This window comes from Danio rerio, chromosome 3, assembly GCF_052040795.2.
Source record: "Danio rerio strain M-AB ecotype USA chromosome 3, GRCz13ab, whole genome shotgun sequence".
In the NCBI taxonomy this organism is placed as follows: Eukaryota; Metazoa; Chordata; class Actinopteri; order Cypriniformes; family Danionidae; genus Danio; species Danio rerio.
Window position 1 is genome coordinate 58,147,997 of NC_141023.1, and position 22,078 is coordinate 58,170,074.

Sequence of the window (22,078 nt, forward strand, 5' to 3'; positions counted from 1 at the left end):
CATAGGTCTCATGACGAGCTCAGCCAATCACGAGGCGATATGCTACAACTTTCGCAGGGAAGCATCGCAACAACGATTTCCTTGTGTTGTGTTTTCACGAAGGAGCTGCTGCTTTTAAATCGAAAACAAACCAGACGACAAAATCCTTCCCTCGCCTCATTTACCTTGCTTTTTAGAGTTTACTGTTATTTCTGGTGTGCTTCTTTGCATCTTGTTTTATTGAGTCTCTGCTCGTGACAGATGAACTAACTGGCTAGATGCTGACTTGCTAGTCAGTTAGCCAGTGTCAAGACTGATCCAGCTGACTGAACTGAACATCATATAAACACGACTGTACCAGATTCGACTCCGAAGAGAAGAAATGTCAATTAACTACATGCCATGTTAAATTGAACAAGCAGTCGGTTCGGAAGCGTTGCTGACATTACGCAGCTACGATTAGCTGGCTAGCTGTTGTTGTACACCATTAATAACCGCTGTCGTTAGTGCTGATCGGATTGAGTTGGAGAAATGGGTTCAATTCTCAGTCGAAGAATCGCTGGTGTTGAAGACATCGACATCCAGGCCAATTCTGCATACAGATATCCTCCAAAATCAGGTAACGTTAAGGCTGATAAAAGCTGCTGTTGGTCTTCTCTTGCATTGTGAGTTAAACACTCATCATCTCAGATAAGTTGGATTAATATCCATAATAATAAATTAGTCAATCAATTGCTGTCAATTGATTCACCAGATGTGATTCTAAAAGTTAAGTCAATTATAGTATGATTAGTAGAGTATAATTCATACAGTGGCTATTAGAGTACATTTGACTAGTATCCAGTAGCAGATGTTGGATTTTAAAATAGACACCTTTAACTACATTAAAATGGCTTATTTGAAGTGAAAATATAAATTAATTACAAATATAAGAATAATTGCACTTACAACCAAGAATATTAGTTTAAGTTGAGCTTTGTTGTTCCGCTGCATGTGTTGACATAAAGTGAAATGACAAGTCGTGTCTCACAGAACCATGGTCCTACATAAATAAAGTACATAAATAATAATGATTTACTTATTAAACAATTATCAATGCATCAATATTACCTCCAGTTATTTTATTAATAATACAGTTAGCGTCAGAATATAAATCTATGTTTTATCATTTTATTTATTCATGTCCCAAACTTAATTTCTAATAATGTTCTTCTCTTAAAAACTAAAACTGAAACGTCAGAGGCTTTTATTGTTATACAAATAGAGGCTTTTATTGTTATACAACTCTTTTATTCACATAATACGAATAACAGTAGTACTTTATATTTATATGTAACATTATGGAATGCTACATAAATTTATGTAAACCCTACTGTCTAATCTGAATGTCAGCTATGATTATTTTATTGTACACAAGGCCAGACAGATTATGCAGTATTTATAGTGTTTTTCTGTTCAAACATTAGGTTAGATGTGTCATATATTGGTTAATTATTGTTTTCTTTTCCCAAGGAAACTATTTTGCCAGCCACTTTTTCATGGGTGGAGAAAAATTTGACACTCCTCATCCCGAGGGTTACCTTTTTGGGGAAAATATGGATCTCAACTTTCTCGGCAACCGTCCAGTGCAGGTACAGTAAAATCAGTGATTCTGACTTTCTGCTTGTAAATATATGAGGACTGCACACAGTCATTCATTCATTCATTTATTTTCAGCTTAGTCCCTTTATTAATGTTGGGTCGCCACAGCGGAATGAACCACCAACTTATCCAGCATATGTTTTACACAGCTGCAACCCTTCACTAGGAAACATCTATACAAACTCATTCACACACACACTACGGATAATATAGCTTATACTACACTTATACTACATGTTTTTGACCTGTGGGGGAAACCGGAGCACCCTGAGGAAACCCACGCGAACACGGGGAGAACCTGCAAACTCCACACAGAAATGCCAACTGACCCAGTTAAGGCTCGAACCAGCAACCTTCTTGCTGTGAGGCGATTGTGTTACCCACTGTGCCAGTGGCGCTGCACACAGTATATTACAAAAAAAAAAAAATCATTAATGTGATATTAGTATATGTGGTGTCTGTTTTAAAGAGAGATGAGATGAAAATGGATTTATTAAAACTAATTTTATTTGCCAATATTTTCTGTGTGACATTCATAGGATGTTTATCCAAATTTGACCAATTTGACTGGGGTCTTGCTACCTTTATACCCACTTCCCTAGTAGGTGCTGTCATGCTGTCATGCTAGACCAGCTCCAAACAACCTAGTTTCTCCGACCAGAGAGTTGAAAATGACAACAACAATCAGAACGTCTGATTTTAATTTCTTCAAGTGTTTTAAAGTCTAAGGGCGCTTTCACACCTACACTTTTTATTCGGAACGTGTCTCGTTTGCCCTGTTAGCGCAGTTCGTTTGGCATATGTGAACAGGGCAATCGCACTCTGTTCCGCGCCAAAGTAATCGCTCCGAGATTGTTTGATTGAGGTGGTCTCGGCTCGATTGAAACGAACCCTGGAGCTGTTCGATTACAGTGAGAAAGCGATCCGATCCGTGCGCGGTTATATCACAGTGTTTTATGGATATGTAATAGGCTTACGGCTATATGAAGAGAGAATTATGAGTATGGCGGGAAGTTTCGCGAGTCTCCGGATGCCCGCAAACGAGTGATGATCTCCCGGTAATCTCGCCTCTCCCTTCCCATCCTCAAATAGGCATCGTCGCGCACCCTTCTCACCCCTCCCCACCGCATCTCTCCTCAGACACATCGCGTGCGCACCCTGTCAATCACCACCAAACCACCACCTCTCCTGACAGCTTAACGGGATGCTGCATAATAAACCCTGACACTCTGACCAATGTAAGGAGAGTTTGCTCGCATGTGACTTGTTTTAGCTCTTTTGGTCTGATTAGAAACTTGCAGTGTGAAAGCGAACTGCTCCAAGATCAAAGAGCAACAATGTAACAATTGTAATCTCTGTTTCGGAACAACTGAATCGATTCATAGGTGTGAAAGCACCCTAAATGTTTGCACCTTGATACCTTGTTTATTTTTTAGCCTGAATTTAATTTGATTAGAAAACTATTTCCTGTTTATTTTAGTATAATCATTAAATAAATTAATGATAATGAATGAAATGGTGAATAAAAGTGTCATTTATTTAGCGGGGAATGTTAAATTGCACTAGATATCAAGATTGCTCTCATTATAATCTTATATATTCTCATTATAACAGAGCCCTTTGTAATATCTTATTATAAATGTTTTATATATTATGAATGAGACTTTTGATACATTTGTTTTGTTGTAAATGGTTTTAGTAAACGCATACTGATATATTAAAATGTGAGTAATATATATTTTTTTATTTCTGGCAGTTTCCCTATGTTACTCCAGCTCCGCATGAACCAGTCAAGACATTGAGAAGTCTTGTCAACATTAGAAAGGACTCATTACGATTGGTCAGGTACTGTATGAACATCATATCGCTGGTAGTCTGAGTGAAAATAATCTCAGTGCTGAGTATAGTTGCATTTCTCTTGATCATTTGTGTATTTGTTTTAAATTTGTGTGATTGTAGGTATAAAGATGATGCTGATACTCCTACTGATGAAGGAGTAAAGCCAAGGGCCATGTATGGAGTGGAGTTCACCTTTGACTCTGATGCACGGGTGGCCATCACTCTCTACTGTCAGGCCTTTGAGGAGTTCTCCAATGGGATGGCGATGTAAGATCTTTAGTTGTAGTTGCAAATTTTTAAAGCTACAATGAAGCAGATATGGTGATTTATATTTTTCCTTTTTGCATTTTGACATGCATTTCAGTTTGTAAACTGTTAATGACAAAATAATGTAATGCAAGGTCTTAGTTTTGTTAGAATATTAATTCATTTATTTATTTTTTTTGTTATCACTTCCATATATTTATAAATAAATAAATAACCATAGTAAAAATAAATAGAACCAACTGAAATGAACCAAGTGAAAAAGGAATAAGCCGAAACCTTGATTGTTATGCCTACCCTACGACTTTAAACTACATTTGATGAAATAGAATAAACAAAATTAGATTAGTCATATCCCAAAATGTTTAAACATAATTCCAAAAGTACATGTAAAAAATACACATTCCAATAATTACTACAGTATTCTGATCAGTTTGACTCTAATTCTTAACGTTCATAGTTTTTATATAGTGTCATATAATGATCACCTCATTTATACTTTTTTGATTCATAAAGAAAATGACAAAATCTATAATCCTTATCACATTACTCTATATGTTTATCTATTAGACAGAATATTAAACACATTATTTTTACATTAATTATCGCCCTTTTTTTAAATGCATAAATTCAAATGACATTTTATGGACCTTCCTTTATTTTGAGTAGCCATTGAATGCTATTGGGAAAATAACTTATTTAAAATTTTGTACAATTTCCGAGCTGTACATGATTCAACTAAATCTACAAATTTTAAAGAATGCAAATTTATTAATTTTGTTGTTGGTTCATAATAATTAGTAAAACAATACTCATTGCTCTTTTTTTTGTTTTTAGATAGATAGATAGATAGATAGATAGATAGATAGATAGATAGTTTTCTTTTGTTTAATGTTATCATTATTAGCAGTATTATTTATTATATCCATATTTATATTTGTTTTATTAAAAACAAGCCTAGATTTGCCCACCTGTCAGGTTTTAGACCATATGGGGCACAGCATGTGTATTTGAATATAACTCAGTTTTTTGAACACACTTTGTTATTATTGTTCATTTATTCGTTTGCTGGAAATTAGAACTGAATTTAGAAATAGTTTTGAAAGAAAAATCTTTGCGCTTAACAAACAAAATTAATTGTATATAGGCTAATTACGGTGGCCGGGAAGTGCGAAACAACATTACAAGGTGTGAAACACTTTTACAAAGCTCGAGACAAATTTACATTTTGAAAAACATTTTTACTTATTAGACACAATTACATAGGAAAAACAATTTCACAAAGGACGAAACAAATTTACATTTTAGAAAACAGATTAACAAGACGCAAAACACTTTTACAAATCCCGAAACAAATTTACAATTACAGATTCCCTACGGAAAGGGAATGTACCACACCCCAGAAGTGACGGTTTTTACTTGATTAATGTGTGGTTTCTAACATAATTTATAATCAATAATAATGCCTAAATGGACATTAAAAATGTATTGATTTTGAATTAAATGTTTGGATATTGATGTTTCCCTGAATAGCAATATAATATATAACATTTATGTACTAACAGTATATTTTCCTTCTAAAGATACAGCCCAAAAAGCCCTGCGCTGGTCTCTGAAACTGTATATTACAAAAGAGGGGTTAGCCAGCAGTTTACCCTGCCATCCTTCAAGATTGATTTCTCTGAATGGAAGGAAGAAGATGTAAGTATCTTCAGTCTGTTTTATTACAGTCACTAGCCTCTGATGCGCAATTTCATTTTGTTTTTTTAAGAAATTGATTGGACCTCTTTGCAATACAATAACGAACATATCAATGTTGCGTGACTTATGTACTTATTATTCTTTTCTTTTTGTTGAAGCTCAACTTTGATTTGGACCGAGGTGTTTTTCCCATGGTGATTCAGGCTGTGGTTGATGAAGGAGACGGTATGTCGTCATGACTTAATTATAGAGGCACAATGTTTTGTTTTATATTTTGCAGAGGCACAAAAATTACAGGGTTTAATTGCCACTTTGTCAGATGAGAACAACACATCAGTCCAACTTGACACTGCACACTGATCATATTTGTGGTTATTTGTGCAAAAAAAGACACAAGAAAGAGATTTATAGACTTGGTGTTGCCCAAATAATCCAAGAAAAGAAACAGCAGTGTTTGCTTACGGCTGTCATTTCTTGTATTTATTTTTGTTTCAGATTGTTTTGGACATGCTCATGTACTGCTTGCAGCATTTGAAAGAGTGAGTTTTATATTATTTCGTGCATTTGATTTCTAAATCTTTGCTGTTCTTTTTTTTTGTGAATTTCTGATGATAATTTTGTTTAATACAGCATGTCGATGGCAGTTTCTCAGTGAAACCTTTGAAGCAGAAACAAATAGTGAGTCTGTTTTTATTTTAAATGAAGTATAAAATAGAGCAATAGATGTTTTCATAATGGCCATTTTTTTTTGTTTTTTTGCTACAGGTGGATCGTGTTAGTTATTTGTTACAGGAGATTTATGGAATTGAGAACAAAAATAATCAGGAAACAAAGGTGAAAAGAGGATTGTTGTTCATTTTCATTATGTTATTCATCAATTAGCCAATGGTTTGGTATAATTCAGATTTTTAATGTTTAGAAATGTTGGATTTTTTTGATTTTTAAAAAGAAAGTAAATATTGAGGGTGACGTAGTGGCGCAGTAGGTAGTGCTGTCGCCTCACAGCAAGAAGGTCGCTGGGTCGCTGTTTCGAACCTCGGCTCAGATTCTGTGTGGAGTTTGCATGTCCTCCCTTCGTTTGCGTGGGTTTCCTCCAGGTGCTCTGGTTTCCCCCACAGTCTAAAGACATGCGGTACAGGTGAATTGGGTAGGCTAAATTGTCCATGGTGTGTGTGTGTGGATGTTTCCCATTGATGGGTTGCGGCTGGAAGGGTATCCGCTGCGTAAAAACCTGCTGGATAAGTTGGCGGTTCATTCCGCTGTGGCGACCCCAGATTAATAAAGGGACTAAGCTGACAAGAAAATGAATGAATGAATGAATGAATAAAGTAAATATTGCTTATTTTTGTTTCAAACCTATTTTATATGCAATTTATTTCTGCTATTTTCCATTTTCACAGTGTCACATCCTTTAGGGGTCATTCTCAGATTCTGATTTTTATGTTATAAATATTAGGTGTTGTTGGCTAAATATTTTATGTGTGCAAAGTGACATACGCTGCTAAAATGTTTTGATAAAAAGGTTAAAATACTTTTATTCATGGATGTATTCAAATCATGAAAAGACATTTAGAACATTAGAAATGAGTTTTATTTTACAGAAACATGTACATACAACAGTGATATTTGGAAGCCCTCTAAATGAGAGTCCTAGAATGATTTTAGAAATATAGAAGCAAAACAATTTGACATAAGATTATTTTGCTTAATTAATAATCATAGTATTATAGAAAGACTCACTTAATTTTGGCATGTCATTGTCTATTTGGCATATTATAGACAATATCTATTGCTTGTCTCGAAAATGTGTCTTGGTCTAAGAATATTTTGATAATTGGTCTAGAAACAAGACTAAATCTCTAAGAAAAGCTTTTTTTTTTGCAGTGTAGATATTAAAGGCTATGATTGAATCATGCTTGATGTTTTTAAATGATTACATATTATATATAATTGTTTATATAAAATACATTTTTGCATGGATCATAGGTTTTGAACATTTTGTTTAATGTTTGTAATACCTTATGTCATTTCAGCCGTCAGATGACGAGAACAGTGACAACAGCAATGAGTGTGTGGTGTGTCTGTCAGATCTGCGGGACACTCTGATTTTGCCCTGTAGACATTTGTGTCTGTGTAACTCCTGTGCTGATACTCTACGCTACCAGGCCAACAACTGTCCCATCTGCAGACTGCGTATGTATATGCTCTCATATGATTCTATATATTAACAAAAGGACAGAATAGCTGAGTTGATCTTCATATGTTGAAGAGCTTTTCTTGTGCGTCTCCAGCATTTCGAGCTCTTCTTCAGATCCGAGCTGTAAGAAAGAAGCCTGGAGCTCTTTCTCCTGTTTCCTTCAGTCCAGTTCTGGCTCAGAGCATGGACCATGATGAGCACTCGGTATGTCACTATCAGTGGTGTAAAGTAACTAATTACAAATACTCAAATTACTGTAATTGAGTAGTTTTTCTCGGGAATTGTAATTTAGTAAGTAGTTTTAAAAATGTGTACTTTCCTTTGAGTCCATTTTTAGTGCAGCAATCAGTACTTTTACTCCACTACTTTCCTTCAACCTGCAGTCACTACTTTATTTTTTCTTGTCTATGGAGATCAGAAAAATCAATCCTGTGATTCCTGTCCAATCAAATCTCACATAGAAGGTGTATCGCCTCATAATCTCAATATAAGGTTGATCAAAAGAAATATATTAATGCTATTCAAATATATAGTATATGAATTGATGTTTACTTGTTTCCAAAATCTTTACACACATAGACCCAGAGACTGTTAAGATGCATGTCACTGATGAGAAGATGACGGATGTTTGCTGTATGATGATCAAAATGGCCTTAAACACCCAGCAGGCACAAGATGTCAACATGACGTCAGAACGAAGTTGTACCCGAGTGTCGTGGGGTTGTTTCATTTTGTTTTTCCATGAAAATCATGAAAGTGTCAGATTTGATGCCAATATGACGTTGGTTTTAGATGTTGGCTCGACATTGGATTTTGTTCACTTTCCAACACAATCTAAAGTCAACCCAACATCCACGTCATTTGATGTTATTGAACAAATAACATTGTCCTTAGACGCTGGCTAGACATTGATTTTTGGTCACCTGACATCACAACCTAAATCTAACCAAATGTTAATGTCTTATGATGTTGTGTGCCTGCTGGGCAATAACTCGATGCACTACAGAATGTTACGTTTACACACACATGCACAAATTACATGTAAACGTATCAGCTTTTTAAAGCGTAACACTCACCACTCTTTTTACTCATACTTTGAGTAATATTTACAACAGATACTTTTACTCTACTTGCACTACATTTTTAGGCAAGTAATAGTACTTTTACTTGAGTATGATTTCTCAGTACTCTTTTTCACCACTGGTCACTATTGTACAATATTTATCCAAAATGATTTGTTATTTACGTAAATAAAAACTATTGGTCAAAAACTTTTCGCTGACTTAAATACAATAAATAAAAAAACTAAGACTAAATACAAACTGAAATAAAAGAATAATTAGCAGAAATTGTTATTTTCCTAATTACTAAGCACTCCACTTGTGTCCGAGGGAAATATCTGAAAGAGTTTTCTGCTTGTTAGGGCTCAGCAGCCTGTAAGCGCATGTTTAGATGAACATTGCTGGAGATGGATCTTAATCTGCCAAAATATAAGCTAGGCTTTAGGCATTTTTAGTCCAGCTCCTGCAAGATTCTGTCCCACTTCCACAAAAACATCTATTATTTTCTCCTCCTCCCAATCGCAGTATTTAAGTTTTGTCCCGATCCTGCTCGCAGGTATACATATGCGTAGTTTCATTTTGACTGTTTCTTTCAGCTACTCTGTTATTTGTTTCACACGCTTCACTTTTGAAAAAGAAACTGAAAATAAACAAATATGTTTTGTTTTATTTGAGTTTAATTAAATCAAACGATGAACACGGACACAATCAAGGAGCTTTTCAGAACATAGACATACAGTCAGAAGTAGGAATACTACAATTGCTAATACCGAATCTAAATGTATAAGAAGTAAACAAATGTTCAAAAAATAAAAGCTAACTAAAGTTAACACAACATAAACTAAACAAACAAAAACTAAACTGAAATTAACCTAATTTATTTAAAGATATTATTGAAATATCAAATGCAGTTCCACATTCCTTGAGGTTAACTTGATTGTTTAATACAAATATAAGAGGATTGAACAATAAACAAATAATTTATCTCAAAAACACTTAAGAATTGTATGTAAGCTAAATTGTCTGTAGTGTATGAGTGTATGGATGTTTCCCAGTGATGGGTTGCAGCTGGAAGGGCATCCGCTGTGTAAAACATATGCTGGATAAGTTGGCGGTTCATTCTGCTGTGGCAACCCCAGATTAATAAAGGGACTAAGCCGACAAGAAAATGAAAGAATGAATGAATGCTCTGTCTTGACATGATTTCATGGTGTTATTCAGAAGTTTTGTGTGTTCCCCCAGAGCTCAGACTCGGTTCCTCCAGGTTTCGAGCCCATCTCTCTGCTGGAGGCATTGAACGGTATGGGTGCTGTTTCTCCTGGCGTTCCCTCAGCACCTCTGTATGACGAGATCAACTTTTCTGGCAGTCTGAGTGGAGAGAGCCGGCAGCTCAGCTCACCTGATCACTCTGGAGACAGTGCAGGACAGAAGAGCAAAGTCAGCAAATCACCTGACAGGTAGACCCCGCCCCCCCCACCAAACAAGTATTTTGGCAACAACATTAGGGCCAAATGATTTTCTTTCTTTCTTTCTTTCTTTCTTTCTTTCTTTCTTTCTTTCTTTCTTTCTTCATTCCTTCCTTTTTTCCTTCCTTCCTTCCTTTTTTTCTTTCTTACTTCCTCCTTCCCTTCTTCTTTCCTTCCTTCCTCCCTTAATTTCTTGGCTTTTCCTTCCCTTCTCTCTTCCTTCCTTCTTCCATTTCTCCCTTCCTTTCCTTTGTTTGTTTGTTTGTTCCTACCTTCCTTACTTCTTTCCTCCCTCTCACTTCCTTCCTTCCTTCCTTCCTTCCTTCCTTCCTTCCTTCCTTCCTTCCTTCCTTCTTCCCTTTCTCCCTTCCTTTCCTTTGTTCGTTTGTTCCTACCTTCCTTCCTTCTTTCCTCCCTTTCTCCCTTCCTTCCTTCCTTCCTCCCTTTTTTTGCTTATTCCTTAATATCTTCCTTCCTTCCTGTCTTTATTCTTTCCTTCCTCCATTTCTCCTTTACTTTCTTAATTCCTTCCTTTTTTTCTTCCTTTCTCCATTTTCCCATCCTTCCTTCCTTTATTCATTCTTTTATTCCTTCCTTCCTCCCTCCCTTTCTCCCTTCCTTTCTTAATTCCTTCCTTCCTTCCTTTTCCTTCCTTTCTTTCTCCATTTTTCATTCCTTCCTCCTTTAATTCCTTTCTTTGTTTTCTTCATTTTTTTCTTTATTTTTTCCTTCCTTTCTTTCTTCCTCCCTCCCTCCCTTCCTTCTTTCCTTCTTTCCCTCTTCTTTTCTTCTTTCCTTTTCTTGCTTATTTCTTACTTAATTCCTTCCTTCCCTCTTTTTCTTTCTTTCTTTCTTTCTTTCTTTCTTTCTTTCTTTCTTTCTTTCTTTCTTTCTTTCTTTCTTTCTTTCTTTCTTTCTTTCTTTCTTTCTTTCTTTCTTTCTTTCCTTTCTTCCTTCCTTAATTCCTTCCTTCTTTCCTTAATTCTTTCGTTTCTTTTGTCTTTCCTTACTTTAATGAACAGAATCTAGTTGTGAATAAATTTATTAATTCATGTGTAGTGCAAAAACGCTGATTTTTGTTTCAGTTTCTGGATAAATAAGCAATGCTGTAAATAACATTCAACTCTGAGTGTAACAGTCTGAGTGATATTATACACAGAAATATTAAGTTTTTTTTTTTTTCAAACATTGTGACAGAAGCACATTATTTTGTATAATGGAGTGTAATTCTCAAAAGGATAATAATTATAATTACTATGTATTTTACTCTCATAACTAAAGGAATAATCACATAATTTCATCTATATTTAATAGGAATAAAATGAGGTATTAATTTTAAAGAGTTGCTTAATTAAGTTATAATTGATTAAATGTAATTATTGTTTTTAGTAATTATTTTAAATAATTATTAATTAAGGATTTTTATGGATTAAAAAAACCCAAATATTATACTTAAGATATATATTTGGTATAAGATTTACCAAAGCTGCAATAATTTGACCAAAAATTAAGTAGAAAATGTACTGTAATATTCTTTACTATTTAAAATGTTAATTTCTATGTATTTTAGTGTCACATAATTCTTTACTAAATCATTCTTATATGATGATGTGATGGCCAAGAACTTTTTCTCATTATTGTTGATGTTAAAAAGTAATACTGGTTATTTTTATGTAAATCTTGTTCAGGATTCATTTTAAAATAGAAAGTAGAAAAAATTTTATTGAAATTTTGTTTACTTAAATACATGCCTACATATGTACATAGTATTCAGTATAAATGAGTACACTTTATTTTGAAAATGAATATTTTGATCAATTTCATTTCATTGATCAAAATGAATATTTTGTCATACATTTTGGTGCATTTACAGATTTATTAAACGGATATATTTATTAAAATAACATTTAGTCCTCAAACATATTTAGAAATAGAAAAATATAACATTTAAATGTTGCCAAAAAAAAAGAAACTTAATCTCTTAAATCTTAAATTTTTTTTTAGATAAGCTCCAGATTTGGCTACAGTACAGACGAATCAAATCTATATGCAAAAATGAAATATTAGCATCCTATATAAAATACTAATTTAAATGATAGATTTGTGAAGGGTGCACTCTTATATGTACACTGTGTCTGAAATTGGAAGGTCACACGTTCAGCATGTACCTCTCTATATCCGAACTTCCTGTTTTAGTAGGAAACATGAAATGCATTAACTCAGGAAAGGAAACAAAACTGTTTAGTGACATCTGTAACATTTCTTCATAAGTGATCTTTGCGTGCTCAGAACTATAATAGACGGCTTATGGCCAGTCATGAGTGGAACTTCCTGCATTAGTCGTGTTATAGCAGGTCATTGACTTCCCCTTTCCGTAAAACTCGGCTTGGCCTTTTGCGAAACATCCTGTTGTCATTGCTGCAGTAAGGAAAATATGTGCAGTATCTCAGGAAGCATGTTTTGGTGGATTCATATTCCAGCTTCCTGTTTTAGCTAGGTATGGTGGAGATGGTGATATTTATTAGCTCTGATTAAATCAGAAAATCTGTTTTATTAGTGTGTGAGATGGCTGAGCGTATCGCTCACCTTTGTGAAAAATCAAAAACATGTCTTCAGTCAGTGTCCATCAGTGTTGCCAGGTTTTTAAAATAAAAGTAGCCCAATGGACAATCAAAACTAGCTCAATCCCTGAACTTAAAATATGACATTCCCATATGTAAAAACTTGTATTTTACATCCTTGAATGCATTATACAGTTTATAAGCAGTATATATAAAAATATATATACATACACACACAGACACACACACACATATATATATACATACACACACACACACATATATATATATATATATATATACATACACACACACACATATATATATATATACATACACACACACACATATATACACACACACACACACACACACACACATATATATATATATATATATATATATATATATATATATATATATATATATATATATATATATTACAGTATATTTGTAATGGCAAACATTTAATTTTCATAAATAAAGTCATCTTACCTTCAGCTGATGACAGTTGATGAACCAAATCCTTTGGCAGATTATGGTGATCATTTTTAAAACGGTTTGAATACATTTGACATATTTGCATACATTAAACATATTAAAGTCATCAAAATGTAATGTATATAAATATTATAAAGTTTAAGTGAAATGGATTGTTTTAGTTGTTATTTAGCAAATCCTGCTAACAGTTACTATGCAAAACAGCCACAGCTGCAGGCCTTGCACAGCCACGCACCCTACATATTTAATTCAGGCCCCATTTACAAGTGCGTTTTAGTTTTAAAACGATGTTTTAGAATGAAAATAATCCGCGTCCACACTAGCGTTTTACCCAGCGTTTCTGAACAGCTCTCCGTCTACACTTAAACACTGAAAACGCACATCACGTGACCACACACACACTCTCGGGCAAGCGCTGCAGCATTTCTACCCAGATGAGGGCTGTGCTGGTCGGACTGCTCATCAAGCATCTCCCGCTGGATCTAATCTCACTATATTTGCTAAACGTGATATTTAATTAATCTTGTTGTCTTTATCTAACGACATATACCCAACTTTGGTCTTTTGAATCTTTGTTCTCAGGTAACGTGTTTTGGCTGAGCGCAAAGAGAAGTTAATGATTAATGTTACCACGTACATTCTGTATATTGACTGATTGTTTGCCTTTATTTCCTATAATGCATAAACTTATTGTGCGTTATACTTTCATAATGGCTATTATTGATTATTAAAACTGACATTCAGCAAAGCAGAATGCTATATAACATCAAGGCAGTGATGTTATATAGGCTCTGTTTTATTATAAATATGCACACAGTGAAGATGACGCTCATATATGCAGCACAACGCCTCAACATTTCTGCTGGCTGTTCAGTTGTTAATATCAAAATGAAAATATATTAGGCAGTTCCTTAAGTCATGTTTTCATTTTATTGCTGAGAAAGTTAAACAACGTAGCCAGGATGATGTGAATAAGGTTATAAAGTACACTGTTCCCTTTGAAGATTCTGTTTTCCATATCAAACTTGCGAAGTCTGAACTTACAAGGAGAGGATGCGAGACTGAACTGTGTGTAGGCTACTTAATATCGAGGAAAAGCCTCAATCAGAGAGGTGAAAATCTGCAGCCCCGCCTCTTTTTTTAGGTGTCTCCGTTTTCTCACATCCACACTGAGACGGAGCAGCAGCGTTTTAGAATGAAAACTGCCTCTTCAGCTTCTTCGAAACGCTCCGTTTTCGGTGCTGGAGAACTCCGACAAAGTGTAGACGGATGGCTCAACCGTAGCAAAACTTATGCGTTTTAAAACGAAAATGAATTGGTGTAAATGCGGCCTTAGTTTGTTAAGCGCAAAGATTTGTTTTGAAACTATTTCTAAATTCAGTTCTAATTTCCATCAAAGAAACAAAATGAACAATAATAATGAAGTGTGGTCAAAAAACACTTTGGAGTTATATCCAAACACGCATCTATTCTTTTGCCCCCTATGTTGATGCATACGTCTACAAAATTCGACAGGTGGAGAAATCTAAACTTGTTTTGTGTAAGATTTGTTTTTATTAAAACAAATATAAATATACGTATAATAAATAACACTGCTAATAATAATACAAATTGTAAAAAAGCAAATTATCATGAATAAACAGGAAAAGGCCCCCTAAGATGAAGAGGGCATGAAGGCAGTGGTTTTTATAATTATGTAGAAAATATCCTGTGTGTACATCCTGTGTGTATTAAGCAATGCGTAAGCATTTAGACCTGCATAAGCGCATAACTGATGTGATCTGAGCTGGACTTTAGACCAGTGGTTCTCAACTGGTTTGGCCATGGGACCCACATTTTTACATGGTCATCAAGCCGCGACCCAAATTTTTAGGAACTAAAATATCATTTCGGAATTATAATTCATTTGTATTTATTTGTTAACATAAACAAGTAGTGATGAATAAATCAAAATGAATTAAATTATAGTAATATTACAGAATAAAAATATCAAATTGAACAGTGGTTAGGGTAAGTAAAGGTTCAGTTACTATTAACTAAACTGAACTGTTAATAAAACATTAACACATGATCCTGTTGAACAGAACATTCATTCAATCGTTTTCTTGTCGGCTTAGCCCCTTTAATAATCCGGGGTCTCCACAGCGGAATGAACCGGCAACTTTTCCAGCAAGTTTTTACGCTGCAGATGCCCCTCCAGCCGCAACCTATCTCTGGGAAACATCACCACACAGACATACTCATATACTACGGACAATTTAGCTTACCCAATTCACCTGTACCGCATGTCTTTGGACTGTGGGGGAAACCGGAGCACCCGGAGGAAACCCACGCGACTGCAGAGAGAACATGCAAACTCCACACAGAAATGCCAACTGAGGCAAGGCTCGAACCAGCGACCCAGCCACCTTCTTGCTGTCTTGCTGTTCTTTTTTGTCGTCAATATATGTAAATCCATACTTTACATATTCGAGGTCGTACTTGCGCTTCGACATATTTGTTGCTATAATTAAATGAAATTTCATGTGTCATACGGTACGGTTGTTGCATGCGCATTTCAAAATAAAAGTCAGATATAAGCAAAATTATTTAAAAATTTAACTTTTGTTTTTTGATCGACCCACTGAAAATGTTCCTGCGACCTGACCCACCAGTTGAGAAACACTGCTTTAGACCATCTTTTAGTTGGCACAATCTATTTCAGTTTCTCAAAATAGCAACAATGCACCTTAACACTCCTCCTTTTTTAGACCGGAACACCCATGAGTTCGTAAAGTGTTGCAAATGGATTTGCTTTTAAACAACTTGGTGCAAACATACAAATTTGGGTTGCGCTGGTCTGAAAATAGCAACAAATCGCGCCAAACACATCTTGCGCCTTTTTGCGCCAGGTATATGATAGGGCCTTAAAGTCTCTTTAAACATTCTAGTAGTTTTCGATCACTGGTAGAATACACATTTATTTGAATAAAATATTTTAATGCCACAATTAGTAAACCTAATATATCTGATATATCAAAGATCAAAATCAGTTTGGCAACACTGGTGTTTATTCACTGCATAATGAATTCTATTAGAATTGAGTTTTAATGTCTCTATTCTTAAAGCTCAAACGGCAAAAATATCCCTGTGTAGGACTTAAGGTGTAGTTGAGTAAATCTGACCAAGCCAAAAAAAATGTGTTTTACTAATCTATATATGAGCATAGACACAAATGTGACATCCACAGTGGAATCCTATTAGTGTAAGTTTCTAAATAAAATATTGAATTTTTTTGAAATTTAAGTTTGTAGGTATATATAACAGAAATGATCCTAATAATTAGTCACATTACGGCAGTTTAGCATCATATGTAACCACGACACACTTAAATTGGCCAAGGTAGCAGAACAAAAACACTCAAAAGCAAAATGATAATTGTTATTGAATATTTTTTCGTTAGTTTTTTTACAATAATTAATATACTAGTTCAAAAATATGTGGTGTATGTATAACATACACCTGGAGATGACTTAATGGCTATTATTAAGTTAATGCGTAAAATATGTCCACATTTAAGTTCCAGTTGATAACGGGATGTGCTGTGTAAAAATTGCTCTGCTTTGATAAGCATCAGAATTGTTTTGGAAGCTCGTGTTCTCTTTCCACTATAAAAGCAGATCATCATCCTGTGGAATGTGTGACACTTGACTTACAAGAACAGTACTTCAGTAAAAGTCTAAATATATCTGTACTACGTGTCATGTATCCACAGCGCCACCCAGTGCTTTCTATGTTATAATGATGAAAAGAGTTTGTTGTTGCCTAAGTGAAGCCACAAACAATTAATACATTATGCACATCGCAGGTCTTGATAGTGTGTGTGTGTGTTTGTTTGCAGCACTCTGCGCTCTCCATCGTCACCCATTCAAGAAGAGGATGAAGAAAAGCTCTCAGAGATGTCTGATGCCCAGGCTCATATGCTGCTTTCTAGTAGTCCCGCACCCACTGAGGTCAGTAGAACAACATGTGTGACATAACACACATGCACACAGCCTTCTGATTGGTTTGCACCTTTCATATGCTTTTTATGTTCTCAGGGCACCGCTGGGGATGATGCGCCTGATTCACTGTCTCCTGAAGAGGGTGAGTAACTTAAAGAGCTGTTGGAATAAATAGTTTGAGAAATTGATTCGAATTTATTCAGATTACATCAATATTCTCTCTTGAATCGATTCCCAGTTTAGTTTTTAATAGCAGATGGCACTCTAGGCTATTTTTTAACAGCAGATGGTGCTCAAAGCTAGTTTTTAACAGCAGATGGCATCTAGGCTAGTTTTTAACAGCAAATGACGCTCTAGGCAATTTTTTAACAGCAGATGGTGCTCGAAGCTAGTTTTTAACAGCAGATGGCGCTGTAGGCTAATTTTTAATAGCAGATGATGTTCTTGGCTACTTTTTAACAGCAGATGGCATCTAGGCTAGTTTTTAACAGCAGATGGCGCTCTAGGCTAGTTTTTAACAGCAGATGGCGCTCTAGGCTAGTTTTTAACAGCAGATGGCACTCTAGGCTAGTTTTTAAAAGGAGATGAAGCTCTAGGATAGCTTTTAAAAGCAAATGGCACTCTAGGCTAGTTTTAAACAGCAGATGGCACTCTAGGATAGTTTTTAAAAGGAGATGAAGCTCTAGGATAGCTTTTAAAAGCAAATGGCACTCTAGGCTAGTTTTAAACAGCAGATGGCACTCTAGGATAGTTTTTAACAGCAGATGGCGCTGTAGGCTAATTTTTAATAGCAGATGACGTTCTAGGCTATTTTATAACAGCAGATGGCGCTGTAAGCTAATTTTTAACAGCAGATGGTGCTCAAAGCTAGTTTTAAACAGCAGATGGTGCTCAAAGCTAGTTTTTAACAGCAGATTACGCTCTAGGCTATTTTTTAACAGCAGATGGCATCTAGGCTAGTTTTTAACAGCAGATGGTGCTCAAAGCTAGTTTTTAACAGCAGATGGTGCTCAAAGCTAGTTTTTAACAGCAGATGACGCTCTAGGCTAGTTTTTAACAGCAAATGACGCTCTAGGCAATTTTTTAACAGCAGATGGTGCTCGAAGCTAGTTTTTAACAGCAGATGGCGCTGTAGGCTAATTTTTAATAGCAGATGATGTTCTTGGCTAGTTTTTAACAGCAGATGACACTCTAGGCTAGTTTTTAACAGCAAATGACACTCTAGGCAATTTTTTAAAAGCAGATGGTGCTCGAAGCTAGTTTTTAACAGCAGATGGCACTGTAAGCTAATTTTTAATAGCAGATGATGTTCTTGGCTAGTTTTTAACAGCAGATGGCATCTAGGGTATTTTTTAACAGCAGATGGTGCTCAAAGCTAGTTTTTAACAGCAGATGACGCTCTAGGCTAGTTTTTAACAGCAGATGGTGCTCGAAGCTAGTTTTTAACAGCAGATGGCGCTCTAGGCTAGTTTTTAACAGCAGATGGTGCTCGAAGCTAGTTTTTAACAGCAGATGACGCTCTAGGCTAGTTTTTAACAGCAGATGGTGCTCGAAGCTAGTTTTTAACAGCAGATGGCACTCTAGGCTAGTTTTTAACAGCAGATGGCATTCTAGGCTAGTTTTAAACAGCAGATGGCACTCTAGGCTAGTTTTAAACAACAGATGGCACTCTAGGATAGTTTTTAACAGCAGATGGCGCTGTAGGCTAATTTTTAATAGCAGATGACGTTCTAGGCTATTTTATAACAGCAGATGGCGCTGTAGGCTAATTTTTATAGCAGATGATGTTCTAGGCTAGTTTTTAACAGCAGATGGCACTCTAGGATAGTTTTTAACAGCAGATGGTGCTCTAGGCTAGTTTTTAACAGCAGATGGCGCTGTAGGCTAATTTTTAATAGCAGATGATGTTCTAGGCTAGTTTTTAACAGCAGATGGTGCTTTAGGCTAGTTTTAAACAGCAGACATCTCTAGGTTATATTTTTGGAGCAGATGGTTCTGTAGGCTAGTTTTTAACAACAGACGGCACTCTAGGCATAGTTACTAACAGCAGCTTTTGGTTTAGGCTCATTTTTAACAGCAGATGGCGCTCTAGGCTAGTAATTTGTTCCATTAATACTATAGATTCTTTTTCAACAGTAGTATATTTTGTGCTCTTAGATAATTTTGTTTCCATTGGTGTGTTGAATCTGTACAGAGGATCACCTGAATCTGGATGAAGAGGCCATGAATGACTGCAGCAGCGAGCACAGCAGCTTTACCAAAACTGAAAGTGAAACGCCTAGAGATCTGTCTCTTCCTGGTGAGAGGATTCACATTTACACACAGTAGCTCACTGCGCATGGTGTGACCGAGGCCTTTACAGAAACGCTTTTGTCTTGAGTATTTAAGAACTCATTGAACAACAGCGTTCATTCTCACTCTTTTGCGAGTTGATAAACGCTTTGTTTCTGGCTCAGCTTGTCTAACCTGTGTGCTGTGTTCCTCGCCTTTCTTCCCCTGTCCTGTTCTCTTGCGGTTTTGCTCTGGGCAGCTCTAGGTCCTGATTCCTGCTCTATTGGTTTGGAAGAGTAACTGGTATGTAGGCTTCTGTGTTCTCCTCTCAGCTCTTCCTTCATGTTCTTATTCTTGTTACCAGTGCAGTTTTGTTATGAAATGAAAAGGTTTTGTTGAGTTTACATCTGACGTACACAATACTCAAGCATCTTCAAACTCCAAAAATAAAGCTTTTTTTTTAAATGATAAGGACTGTTTTAGTTTGAAAATGCTGGTGATCCAATGAGATGCAAACTTTTGAAAACTGGTCCTCTGAACTTCTGCGTATGGTTTACTGATTTGTCAATCCCCTCTCCCATATGACCATTACACCAATTAAGGAGGCACCAATCGACTGGCAAAAAAACTGGAGCTGATGTTTTACCAATTTGTCCTACCTTTCGTTTAAAAAGTAGGTAGTAGGGTTGTCGCGATACCTTAAATTAATCTTACGATACTATATCAGCTGAAGAATCACAATACCAAGTAGTATTGCGATAATGTAATTCATAACTTGAATTATAAAGACAATTGCCAGAAATACTATATTTTATGTTATAATAAGCCTACTTAAATGTAATCAATAATACCCATAAGGCCAAAAAGTATTATTTGCACCTCACTTCACCTAACATTTATTCAGTCTTTTTGTTTATTTTTATAGATAACTGACCAACAAAAATACATTAAAATAATTATATAGAAGGAAATTTGTTACAAAAAAGCATTTTTCTCCAACAAAATTAGGCTATATGAAGTGGTCAAAAATTGTTTCATTGTTTGCTGTTGTTATTTTGGGTTTTTCATATATTTTTTTTTTTCAGTCTTATCAGGTAACAATTCAGAGTAAATAAAAATTTCACATTGTGAGTAGTTCTTTTAGATTGTTGCAGTTGTTGTAGCTCCTAAATCAAATTAACAGAAACAAAAATGAACCGATTCAGTGTGTTCGAACTGAAGCGTTAGAAAAGGTGCAATAGGTTACCATAAAAGGTGCGAATTCTACACAGTTTTGCAACCTTAATGGGCTTCACAGACTATTCAAATAAAATAGTCTATTGTTACACAAACGTGTGAGCATTTTAGTGACGTTCCACGTGCAACATCAATTGTAGATGAACCATTAATGGCGAATTAATACTAATGTTTACAAACTACAGTGGCACTGGCAGTATTTTGGAGCCGAAGTATCATAACTGTACGTTCACACCGAAAGCGGCGAGAGCGTCCAAGGTCGCTCTGGCCGCCCTGGCGACAACGCTGACTGCCTTCAGCTCCGGCGGCGAGAGCGTCAAAACTCGCTACATTGATCTCGTACTTAAAGGAGCCGTTGCAGCATATCAGTTACATTCATGCATAAGACATGTTTCTAGCGTGAAAATGTTGCGCACTTCTTATCAAATTCATATAACAATGGAAGATCAAGTTGCATGTGGTGTGGCTTTGTTCTATTTATCCAATATGTGTCCATATATCTGAAATATCCTGAAGCAGCAGTACTGTTTTGTACTGTCACATCACGTAAGATTCCCGCTTTAACTTGCCAGTAACTTATTTAATGTATGTTCCTGTAAGAAAACATTGTAAATAATTGGAAATCCGGTGACCGCAATAATCAAACCCTTGGGAACAACTGTGGTCGGAACCAAAGTTCACAGGTCTGTGTTCCCTGAACTACTATCAAGCGGTGGACGTCTTTATTCTGATTGCTTGCCGCCGAACCACGTCATAGCTCATTACCATAAAGTTGACTTCATTTCAACTCTCCTCGACGCTCACGCCGGCGAAGACGCGCCGCGCTGCTCCTTGCCGCTTATCGTCGCCTATCGCCGCCGGCTCTCATTGAAAATGAATGACTTCCGGCTACTTTGATGCTCTCGCCGCTTTCGGTGTGAACGTACGGTAATACTACCATCGTACCGGTAAACTGTGCAACCCTGGTAGGTAGCACATTATGATGGTCAAATATGCTGTTTGAATGTAAATTTAAGTGTAAATTTTATGCTGTGATATGTTGAATATTGCCGTAACCCCAACATCAGTGGTATATTCCTATCAAAACAAATGAAAATGTTTGCTATTCCGACTAATAGTCATTTTCTGATTACATTTTAAACCACCATTAAATTAATCAATTATTAATCTTTTCAAGCTCAAACCTAATCAATCTAATAAAACTGGTAATTGAGAGTTTTCAAGTGCTTTCTTAATTTTCCCATAGCTGTAAATCACAGCATGTTTTATAAAAAAGTGACTTTTATTCAGTACAGCATATTAATTGGAACAAAAGTTGTACAGATTTATTTGGAAATCAGATTGCTGCTGAATAAATCGTTATTAATCTTTAACATTG

At 35.7% G+C, this 22,078-nt stretch overlaps 1 protein-coding gene across 7 annotated transcripts in view; it reads left to right on the forward strand.

The window, feature by feature from the left end:
* The window catches only part of mgrn1b (mahogunin, ring finger 1b), a 25,755-nt gene continuing 3,677 nt past the window's right edge, over positions 1-22,078 (forward strand). For 3 of the 7 annotated variants that reach the window (XR_015479835.1, XR_015479836.1, XR_015479837.1), the window contains exons 1-16: positions 57-598; positions 1,492-1,610; positions 3,377-3,465; positions 3,580-3,726; positions 5,307-5,424; positions 5,583-5,649; positions 5,920-5,963; positions 6,055-6,102; positions 6,190-6,258; positions 7,458-7,617; positions 7,716-7,825; positions 9,925-10,139; positions 17,091-17,202; positions 17,290-17,335; positions 19,388-19,492; positions 19,724-19,767. Coding sequence is in view for 2 of the 7 variants with exons in the window: in NM_001144782.1 (NP_001138254.1) it covers positions 511-598; positions 1,492-1,610; positions 3,377-3,465; positions 3,580-3,726; positions 5,307-5,424; positions 5,583-5,649; positions 5,920-5,963; positions 6,055-6,102; positions 6,190-6,258; positions 7,458-7,617; positions 7,716-7,825; positions 9,925-10,139; positions 17,091-17,202; positions 17,290-17,335; positions 19,388-19,492 (1,537 nt within the window). In the remaining 5 variants the exon portion in view is untranslated. 7 annotated transcript variants of the gene reach the window in all.